Source organism: Oncorhynchus mykiss, chromosome 19, assembly GCF_057628025.1.
Source record: "Oncorhynchus mykiss isolate SJ-2025 chromosome 19, ASM5762802v1, whole genome shotgun sequence".
NCBI lineage: Eukaryota > Metazoa > Chordata > Actinopteri > Salmoniformes > Salmonidae > Oncorhynchus > Oncorhynchus mykiss.
In genome coordinates, this window is record NC_143040.1 from 17,547,554 (window position 1) to 17,567,037 (window position 19,484).

At 42.9% G+C, this 19,484-nt stretch overlaps 1 protein-coding gene across 1 annotated transcript in view; it reads right to left on the bottom strand.

The window, feature by feature from the left end:
• LOC149975105 (zinc finger protein basonuclin-2-like) overlaps positions 1-14,025 on the bottom strand; it is a 238,891-nt gene extending 224,866 nt beyond the window's left edge. The window contains 1 exon segment of the mRNA XM_090210301.1: positions 13,275-14,025. Coding sequence (XP_090066427.1) covers positions 13,275-13,277 — 3 coding nt within the window. The 5' untranslated portion in view covers positions 13,278-14,025.
• Positions 14,026-19,484: the final 5,459 nt, after the last annotated feature.

Consider the following 19,484-nt stretch of genomic DNA (forward strand, 5'->3'; position numbering starts at 1 on the left):
GAGGGAGAGGGGAACTAAAGAAAGAAAAAGTCAGAATGAGAGTGAGAAACAGAGAAAAACAGAAAGGAAGAAAGAACGAGAGAGAGAGAGAGAGAGAGAGAAGCAGGGATGAGAGCAGCAGGGAGCCCTGGTCCTTCTGTCCTGTCCCCTCCTCTTCCCATTAAAAACAGAATTCCAGCACTAACTGTTTGTGTTTTCAGTAAACTCCTCCAGAGCCGCGGCAGCAGCCAGACCAAGCCAACCCTGCCTGCTGTCCTCCCTCTCCCTCTCTCTCTCTCTCTCTCTCTCTCTCTCTCTCCCGCTCCCTCTCTCTCTATCCATGTGTTCCTCTCTCTTCAAACCCCTCTCCCTCTTTGTGTCCCCGCTCTCTCTCTGTCTCTCCCCCCTCTCTCTTTCTGTCCTTCTCTCCCCCCTCTCTGTACTTCTCTCCCTCTCTCTCTCTCTCTCTGGGTCCTGTGTGCTATCAACATGTGGCACATGTCCTTGACAGGTCCAGAAGGGGCCTGCTGCATGCTGCACCCGGGGAGATGGGCTGGTGCCCTAACCACGCAACCCCCTCTTCCCCTTCTCTCCCTCACTATCTCTCTCTCTCCACCCCCTCTCTTTCCCCACTTTCTCTCCCTCGCTTTCCCCCTCTCTATCTCTCTCTCTCCACCCCCTCTCTTTCCCCACTTTCTCTCCCTCGCTTTCCCCCTCTCTATCTCTCTCTCTCCACCCCCTCTCTTTCCCCACTTTCTCTCCCTCTCTTTCCCCCTCTCTATCTCTCTCTCTCCACCCCCTCTCTTTCCCCACTTTCTCTCCCTCTCTTTCCCCCTCTCTATCTCTCTCTCTCCACCCCCTCTCTTTCCCCACTTTCTCTCCCTCGCTTTCCCCCTCTCTATCTCTCTCTCTCCACCCCCTCTCTTTCCCCACTTTCTCTCCCTCTCTTTCCCCCTCTCTCTCTCTCTCTCCACCCCCTCTCTTTCCCCACTTTCTCTCCCTCTCTTTCCCCCTCTCTATCTCTCTCTCTCCACCCCCTCTCTTTCCCCACTTTCTCTCCTTCTCTTTCTTATTTACATTCTATCTCTGTCTCTTTCCTTAATATTGGGTTGCCGGGGTAAACGGGGGACGAAAGAATCTAATAACTAACAGTGGGGCTTTTTTGGCATTGTTCCTACACCATCCACTAGACACAGAGGCTGTCTGCAGACACTAATGAAAGGTTAAATGAATAGGATGAAGTGACAGGAGGTACAATAAAGAAACGAGAGAGAGAGAGAGAGAGAGAGAGAGAGAGAGAGAGAGAGAGAGAGAGAGAGAGAGAGAGAGAGAGAGAGAGAGAGAGAGAGAGAGAGAGGAGAGAGGTGAAGTGGGGGGTTGTAGTAATCCTCAGACCCCCGAAGGGGATCAGCAAGGACAGCACTCCCTCCGCAGAGTCACATATTTAAAACAGCTTGGGACGGTGTGTGTGTGTGTGTGTGTGTGTGCGTGCACGTGTGTGTCTCAGTGCACGTGGGTCTCTCTCGCCAGCAGGGCACAGATGCTGAGAGGAACTCCAGCATGGGGTTCTTTGATAAATGTTAAGGTCACAGGGAGAGGGGAAGCACAGGGGTTGGAAATGGGGGAGGGGGGAGTAGGGCGACATGTCTCGTCTTGTGCCTCTCCCTGACTCTGCCTTGGTGGAATGCAAAGTCCCATGAAAGGAGTCGTCTGAGATGAAGGCGCTCCTCTCGTGTCCCCCTCCCGGCAGTACACACTACCCGTCAGCACTATCCCCAAGCAGCCTTGTTCCTCAAAACAAGCAACTGACGTTACCCAATACCACCCTAAATATCGTCCCAAAACAGGAAAAATGGGAGAGTGGGATCACAACACAGACAGAAATCTAATCACTCTTAGACTGCTTAATTACTATGATTATGACCATGATAATTATGACCTTATTACCTATAATCACGGGGTCCGACTTCAAACGTGTCAGCCAGGTTCATGGTGCTGTATTGTAAAGTTACAGTACAAAGGACTGTGAAATATCCCGTCATCAATTCCAACTGCATCTGGGGATGTATTGTAAAGTTACAGTACAAAGGACTGTGAAATATTCCATCATCAATTCCAACTGCATCTGGGGATGTCGTACAGAGCCTTCAGAAGGTATTCACACCCCTTGACTTTTTCCACATTTTGTTGTGTTGCAGCCCGGATTTAAAATGTATTAAATTGAGATGTGTTGTTCCTTTCCTACACACAGTACCCCATAATGTCAAATTGGAATTCTGTTTTCTAAAATGTTTACAATTGTATTAAAAATGAAAAGCTGAAATATCTTGAATCAATACCTATTCAACCCTTTTGTCATGGCAAGCCTAAATAAGTTCAGGAGTAAAATTGTGATTAACAAGTCACGTAATAAGTTGCATGGACTCACGCTGTGTGCAATAATAGTGTTTAACATGATTTCTGAATGACTACCTCATCTCTGTACCCCACACATACAATTATCTGTAAGATCCCTCAGTCGAGCAGTGAAATTCAAACACAGATTTAACCACAAAGACCAGGGAGGTTTTCTAATGCCTTGCAGAGATGGTAGATGGGTAAAAAATAAAAAAGCAGACATTGACCATGGAAAAGTTATTAATTACACTGACTACAAAGAAAGGAGTCCTTCCTAACTCAGTTGGAGAGGAAGGAAACCGCTCTGGGATTTCACCATGAGGCCACTGGTGACTTTAAAACAGTAACAGAGTTTAATGGCTGTGATAGGAGAAAACTAAGGATGGATCAACAACATTGTAGTTACTCCACAATACTAACATAATTCACAGAGTGAAAAGAAGGGATGGAGCTAAGCACAGGCAAAATCCTAGAGGAAAACCTGGTTCAGTCTGCTTTCCACCAGACTCTGGGAGATTAATTGATCTTTCAGCAGGACAATAACCTAAAACACAAGGCCAAATCTACACTGGAGTTGTTTACCAAGACGACAGTGGCCAATTGAAGAATTTAGAAAATAATAGTGGATAAATATTGTACAATCCAGGTGTGGAAAGCTCTTAGAGACTTACCCAGAAAGACACACATCTGTAATCTCTGCAAAAGGTGCTTCTACAAAGTATTAACTAAGGGATGTGAATATTTATGTAAATGAGATATTTCTGTATTTCATTTTCAATAAATTTGCTAACATTTCTAAAAACCTGTTTTTAACTTTGTCATTATGGATAACCAGTGGCGGTCAGAGCAGGGCCTTATTTCTATTACAGCATATTGGATGACTGTCATTCATATTCCATTCACTCAGTTCAATGTAACATCGATAGGTTTAGGCTACTACATGATACTCTCATTCTCCCTTTACCCATCATGACGTTGCTACAACCTAGCCTATGAATGAAAGTTTACAACGTAGGTGCACACAGGTCGAGTGACAAATTTGAGGCGACAGACAGTGACACATGGTGTCACGAGTCCGACCGAGGGTGTTTCCCTTTCCCGGGCAGGTGGCGCTCGGCGGTCGTCGTCACCGGCCTATTAGCTGCCACTGATTGTTTTTCCTTCCCCTCCTTGTATGTTGAGTGGTAGCACCTGTGGATGTTTAATTAGTTTGTCTTTATTAGACAGCCGGCCCGCCTGGTTGTTGTGCGGGATTATTTCTATGTAACCTTCGGCTCTGTGGTATAGGCACGTGTTAGTGCCCGGTCGGGATTGTTTCCCATTGTACATTTTGATTCCCTGTGTTTTGGGAACGTAACTTTTTTGTGAGCACCCTGTGGTGCGTTGGTGCGATTAAAAGACGCGCAGCATTGAACTCTCTGTCTCCTGCATTTGACTCCACACCCACGACACCCGGAGCATTACACATGGACAGACAGTGACATTCAATACCGCCTTGCACACTCTTGCCTGCATCTAGCTGATCTAGGGTGTAATCATTACTCCAACAGTTGCAAATGAGAGTTTCTATTGGACAAATTCAGGTATGCGTTGTTCCATTTGCTTCTGTTTAAGAAATGTTTTTCAACAGAATCGGCAGAATGAATACACTCCTGATCACCCGTAAACACAGTCCACTTTCATAGCAGCCACACTGTATTCCTTCTATGCACTCTCCTTCTCTCACCTTGTCCCTTCACTTGTGGACTTCAATGCACAACACATCAGTTTTGCGTGACCAGGCAAAAAAAACCTTCCCAAGCCACACCACTACACACAGCCTACATCGTTGTCACCATTTTAGCTAAAGTAACGTCATAGTCAGCATAGCTAATATAACTAACATGTTAGTAAACCCGTACAAACATACAGTAACGTTAGTGTGCTGTACAGTCAGTAAGAGGTTACACCATCGAGCCCGGTGGCAATAAATTAGTAATATCAAAAACGTATCTTGACTTGGTAGAGTTCCAGTGTTGTGTTGGATAGTCATAGCCAGCTAGCTAACATAGCATCCATCTGTTTGAGCAGGGTGTTTAGGTAGGCTAAACTAGCTAGCTGCATTTGCAAGCTAAGTAAGTGAAAACAAAATTACAAAATATCTTAATTTCTCTCTTGCGTCTCCTTCATTTTGGAATAAATTAATTTGTTCAAAACTGTTCAACTCTTTGAGTAAACTACTCACCGCATTTTATACACTGCAGTGCTAGCTAGCTGTAGCTTATGCTTTCAGAACTAGATTAATTATCTGATCCTTTGACTGGGCGGACAACATGTCAGTTCATGCTGCAAGAGCTCTGATAGGCTGGAGGACATCCTCGGGAAGTTGTCATAATTTCTGTGTAAGTCTTTGGAAGGGGCTGAGAACTATGAGCCTCCTAGGATTTGTATCGAAGTCAATGTACCCAGAGGACGGAAACTAGCTTTGCTCCGGCTATACCATGGTGCTACCCTACAGAGGGTTGTTGAGGCTAGTGTAGACCTTCTTTGTAAAATAGTGTGTTTTAATCAATTGTTTGGTGACGTGATTATATTTAGTATAGTTTTATCTAAAAAGGATAACTTTTTTATGGTTAAAATTTCAATTTTTATGAAATTCACTGGAGGAGAATGGTCCTCCACTTCCTCCTCTGAGGAGCCTTCACTGTGTGGTACTGTGTGAAGTTGGGTGAGAAAAAAAATATTTTTGAATTCAGGCTGTAACACAACAAAATAATAATAAGTCAAGCGCAATGAACACTTTCTGAAGGGACTGTATATTCTCCTGATTGCCTGAGGATATCTGCCATGAAAATGTGGATATAGGCTATTGAATACATAACATTGTAAATATATAGGCATTTATGGCAAATATATTGAATTGTAAATATAGGTATATACACAGAGTGAATAAAACATTAGGAACACCTGAATATTGCGTTGTACCCCCTTTTGCCCTCAGAACAGCCTCAATTTGTCAGGGGTACAGACTCTACAAGGTCTCCAAAGCGTTCCACAGGGATGCTGGCTCATGTTGACTCCAATTCTTCCCACAGTTGTGTCAAGTTGGCTGGATGTACTTTGGGGTCTGAACCATTATTGACACACACTGGAAACTGTTGAGTGTGAAAAACCCAGCAGCGTTGCAGTTCTTGACACACTCAAACCAGTGCACCTGGCACCTACTGCCATACCACCCCATTCATAGGCAATTCAATATTTTGTCTTGCCCATTCACTCACTGAATGGCACACATACACAATCCATGTCCCAATTGTCTCAAGGCCTAGAAATCCTTATTTAACATGTCTCCTCCCCTTCATCTACACTGATTGAAGTGGATTTAACAAGTGACATCAATAAGGGATCATATCTTTCACCTGGATTCACCTGGTCAGTCTATGTCATGGAAAGAGCAGGTGTTCATAATGTTTTATACACTCAGTGCATATATTTTTGGAATAATACTGAACAATTTTGAAAATGATGATAACGTAAGGACTGTTTGAGAAGACTGTTTTGGTGGGATGGAGTTTTGGCCTTCCGTGGTGACGTCACCATGCGTTAATTAGTGAATAGACCAATAATAAAGGGAGTTCCAAACCTCTCTGCCAATAACAGAAAACAGTTTTCCCCTCCCCACTCAGACCCTCACGATACTAAATTGTAAATATAAAGTCATACAACATAAGACATGTTGCATATATTTAATCACATAGGCGTAATTATAGAGACATACAGGGTATATTTGTCAGTGTTGTCACCGGACCTCATCCCAGCAGGAAGCTTTCAATTGAATTTCATCCAATCAGTCTTATTGAGTTACTGCCGTATGTTACAGTACTGACCCAACGCGAATTCAATTCCCTGTCCAGCTGTAAGGCTTGAACTGGAGCTAATAAAAATAGCTTTTCACCACTCTCACAACCTTTTTGAGGGGCCCAATTAATGTGCGAGAGATATAAAAAATGATGTGCGCGGCGTAATTCATTGCATACTCATAATTACGTCATTCACAAATGTAGAGCTCTCTTTGAAAGCAACTGTGAGTGGAAATATAATATAAATATACCCGATCCTTTCCTGTGAGATAAACTAAAGATTGAGTCACAGAGAGAGAATAAGACACAAAACAGAAAGGCATCATCCTAGATCTGCATCGTACTAGATCTGCATCGTACTAGATCAGCATGGTACTAGATCATACTAGATCAACATGGTACTAGATCTGCATCATACTAGATCTACGTCATACTAGATCAACATGGTTCTAGATCAGCATTGGACTAGATCTGCATCATACTAGATCAGCATGGTACTAGATCTGCTTGGTACTAGATCTCCATGGTACTAGATCTGCATCGTCCTAGATATGCATTGTACTAGATGAGCATCGTACTAGATCTGCATCATACTAGATCAGCATGGTACTAGATCTGCATCGTACTAGATTGGCATCGTACTAGATCTACATCATACTAGATCAGCATGGTACTAGATCTGCATCGTACTAGATTGGCATCGTACTAGATCTACATCATACTAGATCAGCATGGTACTAGATCTGCATCATACTAGATCAGCATGGTACTAGATCTGCATGGTACTAGATCTGCATCGTCCTAGATATGCATCGTACTAGATCAGCATGGTACTAGATCTGCATGGTACTAGATCTGCATGGTACTAGATATGCATCATACTAGATCAGCATGGTACTAGATCTGCATCGTCCTAGATATGCATGGTACTAGATCTGCATGGTACTAGATCTGCATCGTACTAGATCAGCATCGTTATTGTTATTTTATTGTTAATATTTCATTTTTTTAAATTTAGCTAATTTTTCTTACTTTTTAACTGCATTATTGGGAAAGGGCTCGTTAGTAAGCAATTCATGGGAAAATGTCTACACCCGTTGTATTCAGCACAATGTGACACATACAATTTGATTTGAAGGGAGTTTGTCAATGTGAAATGTTGTGGTTCTACAAAAGCTGAGGAGGAGTCAAATTACAACAAAAACATTATTTAAGACGTACTGAACCTTCATATGAAAATGAGACATCAGGCAAGTAATAAAGTCATTAAGACACAAAGCCTGAAGCAGCTCCCACTCAATCCTGCCCTTAACAGACACCTATAGACGGACTCCCTGGGGTGTCTGACTGGGAGATTCACACGTGGGCCTCTACCACTGCTAATAACACTAACACCAGCAACCAGATTATCTGTGTTCAAACCACAGGCCCTAACTTAGACACAACCCATCTGATACTGTTACTCTTTAAACTGGTTCCATAGGACAGATGGAACTCATGGTTGTAAGTGGCATAATGATGATGAGTGCTTAGAGACATGTTCAAAACTGAAAGTTTTGTTGGGGTAAAGAATAAGAAGGGAAGAGAGAGAGAATTGTTAAAAGTCGATTCAGGTGAAAATAACATTGTTATTAGACACTGGGTTAGACACTCAAGCAAATAATTCCAAAGTCAACATGCTACTTTTCAGTTCCTCAGGAATTATTCATGGGACACCACTTATCTTGTCATATCTGATTTCTTCCACTGTAGTTTTTGGAGGGGAGGAAGGCAGGAAAGACACCTTTAGGGCAAATTATTCTCATTTAATCAAATCAGGGGGTCTACTCCAAGACACTCAAATCACTCCATGTGGCCCAAGGGGGTCTACTCCAAGACACTCGAGGCACTAGAAGGTGGGCTAATGGTTCTCACACCCACACAAAAAAAACTCTTCAGTGAGATGCAATGTAAAAAGTGTTAGTTGTTTCAACTTAAAAATATGAATTACCTCGTTGGCATAAAATGTTAAGTAATGTATACTTTTTACAGTGGTGGGCTTACAGAAAAAGGGAGGAATACTGAGAAAAAGAGAGAAAAAATGTAGTGAGAGTGGGAGAGCGTAAGAAAGGCAGACAGGGTTCTGGAGTTCCCATCATTTCTACACCGAATCTCCCGGCTCTTTCCACATGGCACGACGTCGAACAACTTACTCAGGGAGTAGGCTAGTGAGTCCGAGAGAGCTATAAAATATAAATTATACCACATAACCTTATACCTCCCAGTTGAGTCATTCAGTTACACTGAGACTCCTGTTGGTTACACAGACAGCCATATCTCTCTCTCTCTCTCTCTCTCTCTACACTCTCTCTCTACTCTCTCCATTTCTATAGCGTCGACATGAATGACTTCCTCTCCCCCTTAAAGAACGTATGGATTACAGCTGAACTGCCATTTCCCTACCGATCATTCCCTAGCCAACCCGGTGACATTGAAGTGTTTATTTTACACTGGCGGCCCATAATTAGTTCTGTGCAAAATCAATTAGGCCCAGAGCAAAATGACGTCCGAATCGTAAAGGAATGGTGACTGTGTGTTCCGTAAAATAAAATATAAACCGCACAGTCGTGTATTTCTCAGCAGCACCGCAGTTGGTCTGAACGGGTGCTATCATTTCTCCTCTTGAACAAATAAAGAGTTTGTGGGAGTGTAATGCACACGCCTTGTGCATGTTTAAAGTAACAGTCCAAACCTTTACTGTAAAACAGAACAGTTAGTTGAGTTCTCCTTTGATTACTCACCAATTTGAAACATATTAATCTATTATTAAGATGGGATACATACAACGTCTAGACTAACCTCACTTTAAGAAAGTGACTAGTCCTATGTGCTTCATTGCATTTTTGGAGAAATACTTAACTGTACACAAACAAGTGTCATTTTACAGCTCAAACATTTCTCCCAGCTTCTAGTCTTAAGACTCGGCTTGTGATCTGATACACATCGGCGGAGATATTAACTAGAGGACAATTACGCCTACAAGACAAAACACATCTTAAATCTTCATGTAAAAACTATAATTTCACTTATTCATTTGAAACCTGGGGTGGAAAAGTGTGTCCAAATGGCAGAATGTCATAAGAGGGAATTGGAGAAAGTCTATGCAAGTGTGTGTGTATTTGATTTTTTCCCCTCCGCGCTGGGGGAAAAAGGTAATTAATGTCTACCAAATGTATATTGTTTTAAATCAAGTACATCTCCCACTGTGCTTTTTATTAAGTTACTGCCTGAGATCTAATTTGTTTTAAGATTTCACAGTGTCTTTGTTTAGTCCTAATGCCTGCAGCTTCGGTTTCAGTGTCCTTTTCAAAGGCTTTTGTCTCCAGCCACCAAGACGTTCAGAACCCCTTTCTCTCAAAATATGACCTTTTCTGTCATTGCCAAGACACACTATCGCTAACACCAAGGCTTTATTAGAAGAGTGGACGAGTGGAGAGGAGCAGGGAGATATCAGGCTGTGTGTGGTTTTTGTTTAACTATCCTTGTGGGTACCAGAAGTCCTCACAAGGATAGTAAAACATGACAATTCGGACATGGGGGACATTTTACCGGTCCCCACAAGACAAAATGCTATTTTAGGCTGAGGGGTTAGGTTTAGGGTTACAATTAGGGTTAGGGTTAGGGTTAGGGTTACAGTAGGTATAGCTTTAGAGTTAGGGTTAGGTTTAGGGTTAGTGTTAGGGTTAGGTTTAGGGTTAGAATTAAGGTTAGGGTTACAGTAGGTATAGCTTTAGAGTTAGGGTTAGGTTTAGGGTTTAGGTTAGGTTAAGGAAAGGGCATTTCACAGTAAAGTCTACACCTGTTGTATTGGGTGCATGTGACAAATACAATTTGATTTGATTTGAAGGGAGGTTGTCAATGTGAAATGTTGTGGTTCTACAAAAGCTGAGGAGGAGTCAAATTACAACAAAAACATTATTTAAGACCTTCATATGAAAATGAGACATCAGGCAAGTAATAAAGTCATGAAGACACAAAGCCTGAAGCAGCTCCCACTCAATCCTGCCCTTAACAGACACCTATAGATGGACTCCCTGGGGTGTCTGACTGGGAGATTCACACCCTAGATTTAGGGTTAGGGAAAATAGGATTTTGGATAGGAATCAATTATATGGTCCACACAAGGAGAGCAATACAAAAGTGTGTATGTGTGTGGCATGGTGTTCCACCCCTCCACTGAGTAAACAAGAGCATTGTTGACGTGTTTCTGGGTTATTGATGTGTTGTTTGAGCAGAACGGGCAGAAGCAGTAGATACCTGTCTGGGTGACACACTTCCTTTTCTTTCCCTGGCTCTCTTTCCCTCCCTCCCTCCATCTGTCTCCTGCCCTTTGTTGACAAAAGTATCTTGGTGACTGCAAAAAGTGTACATGGAGACATGAGGCGTCGGTTCACACACACACACACACACACACACACACACACACACACACACACACACACACGCGCGCGCACACACACAATCCCTTCTCATCACAAAAGACACTCAAATAAGAGAGAAAACACCGCCATATTTTTAAATGGGTTCAACCTCATCACGTAACACCCTTCCAGTCTCAATGAAGAGAGAACAAGGAGGGAGAGAGGGGAAAAAATACCATAAAAACTCCTTAAAGAGGAGAGAAAAGAAGAAGAGATCAAATGATCCAGGCGGTGGGGACAGGCGGCGCGGGGTCAGAGCAAGAGAGCACCAAGCAGCCCTGCTCTTCATTAACACTGGCTCTCAGGGGGTCCAGACTGGCCCTACCTGTCCATGAGATTATTGAACCGGCTAACCAGCAGCTCCCCTCTTCAAGACTAACCAGCAGCTCCCCTCTCCAACTCCTCAGTCAAGGCCCAGAGGAATCCCAGCCCACCACCGCTGCTGTCTGACAACTCTGGCCCTGAGTCTCTCTGTCTGCTACATGGAAGAAGTGCTCCTGCTTCTTCATTGTCTTCTCCCCTCCCTTCACTCTTCGTTCCATGTATCACTTTTACTGTCTTTTCCAATCTTCTACTTTTGTCTTATTTTCTTTACCCCCCATCTCCTTCCCTTTTTAGCTCTCCTTGTCTCCTTTCCTCTACTTTACTTCCCCTGTCCTTTCCTTGTCTGAACCTCGACGGAGAGAAAGGGAGAGAAAGGGAGAGAGAGAGAGAGAGAGAGAGAGAGAGAGAGGAACGACGGAGTTTCAACTTGCGACATGGCAGGCAAGATGAAATGCATGCGAAAAGGCCCAGGCTAGTAGCAGCAGCAGATAAAAGTAATCAAATAATACTCCTGGAATGCAAATAGGCATTCTCTGACTGCAGCCCTTGCACAACCATGAAACATCACTGACAGGCTCCCCAGATTAGGACTAAACATTATGCAAAGCGCTGAACCCATAAACTGAGTGGAGCAGTCAAAGTGAAGGAGGGAACAGGCTCTTTTCTGTGGTGTAGAAGGGGCCTGTGATCTTTTTTCTCTCTACCTCTCTCCCGACTCCTCTACCCTTCAGAAATGTCCATGTAGAAATGTGTTACTCTGGCATGAAATGCCTCTGTGTTCTGCTCTGCTCAACTCCGATTGCCTGACTTTTAGGGAAGGTGGAAGCAAGGCCACATAGACATAGACACACACGTAGGCTACAGGAATGCATGACAGAGAGAATGTATTAACACTGTACGCTAATACATTGTAAATGGTTCAGTCTTCAACAATACAATGTCTTTTAGATTGTATACATGTACTCAACCAGCTGTTGCAAAAATAGTTTTTCTGATACACACCCCCCAAAAAATTTGGGCCCTCAAGTCAAGACATAAAAACACCTAAAAACTACTGTATTTAATAAAACTGAAAACATCTTATAATAACATCGAATTCACAGCTGTAGGCTGTGTGTTTGTTTGTTTTTAGGAAGCTGCACAATTTCCTGGTACACTCTAGGAAATCAAATGAACCCAAGCCAAGAGCTACGAGTATCATTGTATCACACATTAATCACTTAAAAGTCACTTCAAAAGTTGTTCAAGTATTTCAACCCATTAGTACTACGTGCATGTTAAATGTGTAACACAGGACTATATTCATCATATGGAAATGTTTACAAAATGATAAAGTTCTGTTTGGAAAGGGTTCAAATTGAGAGTGCAATATAGTGGGAACATATTTTGTTATGATATGTTTTTGATATAGCAGTGTGTAAATATATACAGAAATGTACTATTGATGATGTTTTACATTGCTTTACATGGTGTCATCTTTAAAATAGCATTTTAAATAGTATATTTTATTGTGTATTCTATCATCATTTGTTTAATCAAAGGTAGGCGTCATTGTGTAGGCCAAAGACTGGAGTGAGTAGTTGACACTGAAAAATGTCCCTGTATAATCGTTATGCACGCTCTAACGATCAACAAGATCTGAAAGTGACATCGTGACAAATATCAGTGACAATTATCACTGACCGTGTACATCCATAAATTTAAGGGGGGGAAATATGTTCGGAACATTTTGTAAAAAGTTTCAGTATGGTTAAACTGTCTGTCTGACTGTGCTCAACAATGGGCACCTGGGGTAAAATCACACAGCTCCATTTTCAAGATCAAGAAACACGAAAACAACAAAATTGTAAAGCCTAAAATAATATTCATTCTCATTTATTATAAGTTATAATAATGTTATAATAATGTGCGTTGCAGTGAGGGAGTTTTATATGGGCCACCAACATGTTGATTGAATAAGGTTCACATAAGGTAGGCTAAATAGAAGTTGTATTATAATAACAGTCTATAAAAGCCTATTCTAAATATTGCCTATATCCAAAACAAAATATAATATTTGTAAAGTATGTGGAAAGAGTAAACAAAATATCACGAATACATGAATTATTTGTGTGCATTAATTATTTACAACTTTCTTGGGGCAATAATAGGCCATACAGGCCAGGCGCCGGTTAGAAAAAGTTATATCAATGTTTGTAATCCAGCTCTGATACAGCTCTCATACCTGATACAGGGCTTCATTTGAATGGGTAAACAGTTTCAAAATCATATTTACCATTTCTGCATGTTGTATATGGAAGACCCGGGTCCTGGGCTCTCGAACTTGCCGTCCTCGAATGTCTGATTTCGCCCTCAAGTGGGGGACTTCTCCCCTGATATATTACAGTCTGAAGTAATTAAAAAGTCGGCGTCGTCCCCGCAAGAAAAGTATTGACTCGTGCGCAATAAGAGTTTTATGACATTTGATTGAAAACGGAGACGCGTCTTCGTTTCAGGTTTTGATCCTGAGAAATGAACACTGTCTGGTTCAATGAGAAAATACGTTCCTTGTCAGAGCAGAACAGAATACGTTGCTTTGGAACACACCGTCGGTCTCGGGATATGAATGCAGGCAGAGGCACTACTGTCCCCTTCCAAAACGTGAACCAGGAGATGCAGAGGGAAATCGCTGACAGCGTCTTCGGGAAAAAAAGGCGAATAAACCTATGCTTGTGAGGAGAAGACAGTTTTCCCTAGTCCCGACCCGGGCACTCTCCGATATTTATTCTGCTAAATCAGCTGTATGCTCCGAGGACACGTCGCGGACGATAAGGCTTGGTTGGAGAATTAGGAAAGTGGCTTCTGGAAGTTGGGCTCCAGCGGTACACAATCTGACAGGACTCTCGGGGCTGTTATACGCCTTGTGAATGTAACCTGAGTGACTGTGGGTCTTGAGTTTGAGTCCGTCACGGTGTTGTGTCAGGGTAAAGAGGCACATCTGTGTGTGACAATGCGCCAACTCGACTAAACCCCTACCCTGCGGACATGAAAAATCACGGAGAGGTGCTTAGCCTTTTATAATTTACGAAACACTTGTACTTTTATTTCCCGTAAGAGAGAGGATCCCGTAAAATAGCCTACTGTAACCTGTTGTTCTGTTTGTTTATGGGAAATGGTTGTTAGTAGCTAAATTAGGTATTATCAAAATATTTCATCATGGGAAAATTCATTCTCAATTAAATTAACTAAATATTTGAAACATTAAAAGGTTCCAAATTCATAAAACAATAATTATTACATCGAAAAATGTTATCAGATATTTTGTATAGGCCCTATCAAGCTTTCAAGGTGATGCTAGTTATATTCCAAAGTTGACTTAACTTCGTTTCAATGTTTACATATACTGTACCCAGTACCCACATGATATTTTTCAGTTCACATTATGGTGAGCAAACTCAGATTTCGCTCAACGCACACGCGCACACACCACACACACACACACACACACACACACACACCTATATCTTACTATATTGATTCCGATTCTAAATCTTATTTTCCCTAACCTTTACCCCAACTCCAAACCTAACCACTTACCCCTAACCTTAACCCCTAAGCCTAAAATATTATTCTTTACAAGTGAGGACCGGAAAAATGTCCTCACTTTTCTGAATTTTAGTTGGTTCACTATTCTTGTGAGGACTATAGTAAAGTGTACACACACACACACACACACACACAACCCCCCCCCCCCCCTCCCCAAAAGGGCTTAGAGATGAGTGAGATGCTTCAGAATTCAAACTAGTGCATCAAGTTGCTCCAGTACAGCAGGAGGAAGGAATGCTTGAGGACACTGATGTTTCCCCCATGTTTCCCCCATGTTTCCCACATGTTTCCTAAGTTGTGTCCCTCTGCTGATCATCTGACGTGTGCTGTCTCTCATTAATGTTTCACTGTGCACATGTTTTTACCAGGGGTTTGCTGCTCAACATTTGACTGAGGCATCTCAAGAGGAAGGGGAGAGAGGAGGGTGGAGAGAAAGATATATAGAGAGAGAGCAGTCAGTGACTGGCTTCTCAGTCTCTACTTTTGGACCTAGTGAGAGTGGAATCCCAAGGCAGTCATTTCTATCAAGTTGAGCGTCTGGAAGAAGAAGCCCCACTCACATGTTTGGTCAAGGGGTAAATAATAGATCAGGGATTAGACTTGTGCTGAATTCATTCTGGGGGTAACAAGCTAACTCCGGTCCCAGGATATGCATATTCATTGGTTGGGCCAAGGCCATGGGAGGATAAAGACCATATGCCTGTTTGTTAGGGAGATAGAGCTTAAATCCAGCTAATTAAACAAGATATTACATAGCTCCGTGAGCAACAAAACAAGCCTTTTAAGGATTGTCCAGAAAATAGAAGTGCTACAACTCGGGGGGGGGGGGGGGGGGGGGAATAATATAATGATATGGGTCTCTTTGATAGCTTCAAAGGGCCTCAATAATGTTATATGGCTTTGAAAGTGATTTTTCTTCCCCCAATTTATTCGTCATGTCAAACAAACTGTTAATGATAGGGCTGATTAGTGTTGTGACATATTAAACGGCTACACTAATGATGCTGGAGACATCCATGTTGGTGTGAAGTCGCCACCTCGTCTGCCATTAGCATATTGTCAAGCACGGATGTCTAATTTGATTACGCTTATAAACACAGGCAGTTCAACTAATTAAAGTTACTCAGCAAGTGGTAAGGAGAATGTCCAAGCTCAGCCCTTCTACAGTTTGACATCTGGATTAAAAATATATTATAAAGCTCCTTCATTTACTGAAAAAGAGCGTCTCACACACACACACACACACACACACACACACACACACACACCGTCTCTCTGCAATGAGTATAGGTTTATCTGTCCCCATGACAGGACCCTACCTCTCTCACTAATTACCCAGAGGGGTTATTGATGATGAGCTATTGAACCCAGAGTTGGAGGCCCTCTCCCGGGGATGGCAGTCAGCTATCACAGCCTACAAGGCCATTCTACGCTGGGTTTCTGTCCATCTGTCTGGGAAGCAGCAGTTCTCACTGAGAAAAGGTCAATTCGATCATGTCATGGAAGGCAGAGGGGAGCGGAAAGGGGAGGGACCACAATCGGGCACCACACACACACCTGCTCTAATTCTGCTCTGACTGACTGCTTTCTGCGAGGACATTCTGGGCTGTTTGGCCGGGGGCTCGGTGACATTCTGAACCTGTGAGAATGTTCAGTATGATCACCTCACCTCTGATGTAATATGTTCACTGCAGTGGGTGCTGTTGAGGGCTCATAATAACGTCTGGAACAGAGCAAATGGAATGGCATCAAACACCTGGAAACCATGGAAACCATGTGTTTAATGTATTTGATACCATTCCACTGAACCCACTCCAATCATTACCACGAGCCCGTTCTCCCCAATTAAGGTGCCGCCAACCTCCTGGGGTTCATTGTTCATTACTTGGAAGTTTCATGAACTAGGCTTGTACTGCACATGTCTGACTCCCAAGGTCTATGTTGAGTGGAACTGAAGTGTTATGTCACGCGCGCCTGACAGTTGTGTATCTGTCTCTCCAAATATACAGGTAACTGACAAAATAAAGAAAACTCTTGTTCACTTGGTCATACAGGCTAGAAAAATGCCCAGTGGCCCATTATTTTATCTACCATGTCTAGAAGAAGAGATCTCAGGGACTTCTCAAAGGAGCTTCGAGGGTTTAAAGGGTGTGTGTGTGTCTGTGTGTCTCAGTCACCAGACATCAACCAAATTGAAGACTTATGGGAGATTCTGGAGCGGCGCCTGAGACAGCGTTTTCCACCACCATCAACAAAACACCAAATTATATAATTTCTCGTGGAAGAATGCAGTCACATCCCTCCAATAGAGTTCCAGACACTTGTAGAATCTCTGCCAAGATGCACTGAAGCTGTTCTGGCAGCTTGTGGTGGTCCAACACAATATTAAGACACTTTATGTTGGTGTTTCCTTTATTTTGGCAGATACCTGTATATCTATTTCCATCTCAGCCATTGTCTTTTTATCTCCTCACTTTAGGGTAAATCCATTTGAATTCAATTACTTTTTGAGAGCATCCCTTCTGATAAAAAAATTAAACTTTCCATACTGTACATGTTTGTTCATGGAAGAAGTGGTCAGAATGTGAGTTTTAGGACCTGCATGCCAAAACATTCAGGAGATAGATGTGCTCAAAGTTGACCCATTTTGCATACCCCACCACACCATGAGACATCCATGTTTTTATCACTGGAAAATATAAACAGTTGAGTTTGATATCATTTTACAGCCTAGAAACAGGGTTATCAACCGATCTGAACATTTATTGAGCACCTTTATCTCTTGAATGTTTTGGCGTTCAGGCCCAAAAACTAACTTTCTGACCACTTCTACATAATATGTATGGAAGGTTATGTTCAAATCTAAAGGGGTGCAGTCAAAACAACGTGACTGAATTCAAATGTATGTACCCTTTAGTAGAAAATACCTAAAAGATGGTAAACCATAGTTTCAATAGTGTGCTCCTTGTTCCACGGTGAAGTCGTCACATGTTCTCTCTCTGTACAGTATCTGACCGCCAGGCCCTAGATGCTACCTCTCGAGGGAAATGCGAACTCAAACACAACCTCACTACCTTGCTATGCAATCTCAGTCAGTCAGTACCCAGCCAAGGACAAGACAAGGCCTACCAATGCAGAGCCCTGGGAGAAATACTCAGACTCCTCTTTCCCACACTATACCAGGGGGGAGTGGCACGCCACATGGGTGAGCCATGGGTAAGCTTGAACCCGGGGCTCATGACACTACGCCCCCCTCCCACGGTGGCCCCCAGGAAGTTGGCTCTCCTCTCATCAATCCTCCCATTATGAGCAGGGCCTGTCTGCTGAGGATGGCTCAGAAGGTCATCAGATGGGAGTTAAGAAGAGGGCCAGCACCAGGGCTGAACTGAGGGGCTTGTGCTGGGGGGGGTTTGGGGATGTGTGTGTGTGTGTGTGTGTGTGGGGGGGGGCACTGTAGTTGTCTGATTTAGGTACACAGATAGGTTTAGTGTGGGAGAGGGGTGAAGAGTGGGGAGGAGGGGGGAATCAATGGCCTCTCTGTCATTGGGTATTATGAGACTTGAGGCGCGAGTTCCCACAAGGTTGAACATGAGAATGGCTCATGCTTGATGTCAAGACTGAGCGACTGATATCATTTTCTAGTCCAGTTGAGAAAACTAGCTGCAGGGTGTTTCATTTTTTCCACACTGTCACAATGTCCAAAATTCTCAGCAGATATTAAACATCCAAGTTCATGAATTTTTGCAGATATTCAAAAAAAGTGAGCTATATACAGCCGTTCATGTTAAAAAGCCACCCAATGTCATATCCACCCATCCATATTCATCAGATTAGCCACCCACACTTCTGTAATGAAACCCATCTCAGAGAACAGAGCCCTCAGTGGAGCAGCAAAGTGACTGTGATGTCATATGAGACTCAGTGCTCTCACAGGTTGGAATCTCATTTCCATTCTGGAATGAGAGAGACATCCCGCTAAACAGAGTTCAAATTGACATCCCAGCTGACACTTGTACTTCCTGTGTATCTTCAAAGGCAACACGACTTGTGACTCTTTAGTCAGCGTGATCGTAAGCCCCCTGTTCGTTCTGTTGGTTCTCACCTCCCTCAGTTGGAATCAAAGGTAACGTTATTATGCAGACGACAGTCCTCCTACCTGAGGTGGCAGGCGGAGACAATTATACTTCCCCGGAATTCTCCACGGAATGTCGCTCGCTTCCAGGCTCGGCTTCCCTTCCTCCCTCACTCTTTCTCAGCCAACCAGGTGCTTGTCATTTGTTTCCTGATTTTTTCATGCAGATGGAGGCATTTGCATGATCAAGATTCCGTGTTGTTTCTCCACATCCGTGCTGATTTTATTTTATTCACTGTTCTCTGTCTGTGTGGCTCTGTGGAGAGAGAAGGCAAGAGAACAGTATGCTCATTGGGACTGCCACAGTGTAAAGCCTACTCATTTTATGGGCTGGCTTGTCACATCAGAACACTGGTGGCAATTAGGGCTGAGTGGCCTCAATGACACTCGACTCACAAGACAAGAGTCAATTTAACATCTTTAACATAATGTTCTTCTGACTTACATATCTCTGCATATGCTATGTGAGGGATTTTCTTATGCTCCATCAATTTACAGTGACAATACAATGCACTTAATTCACAGTAAGCCTGAAAATAACACATAAGTCCTGTATAATTAATCTTTGCACCCAAAACCATGTGCTACATATATGAAACAGTCTGTCACGAGACACTAGTCTGTAATTGACGGGAGAGGAGGAGGACAACATAAAGAGATGGTATACTGGATGTATTTCTCAACTAACATTTCAGGATGACTCACAGGCAGTATATTGCACCCGGAGAGAACTGGGCACACACACACTGCACACGGGAACACCTGTTT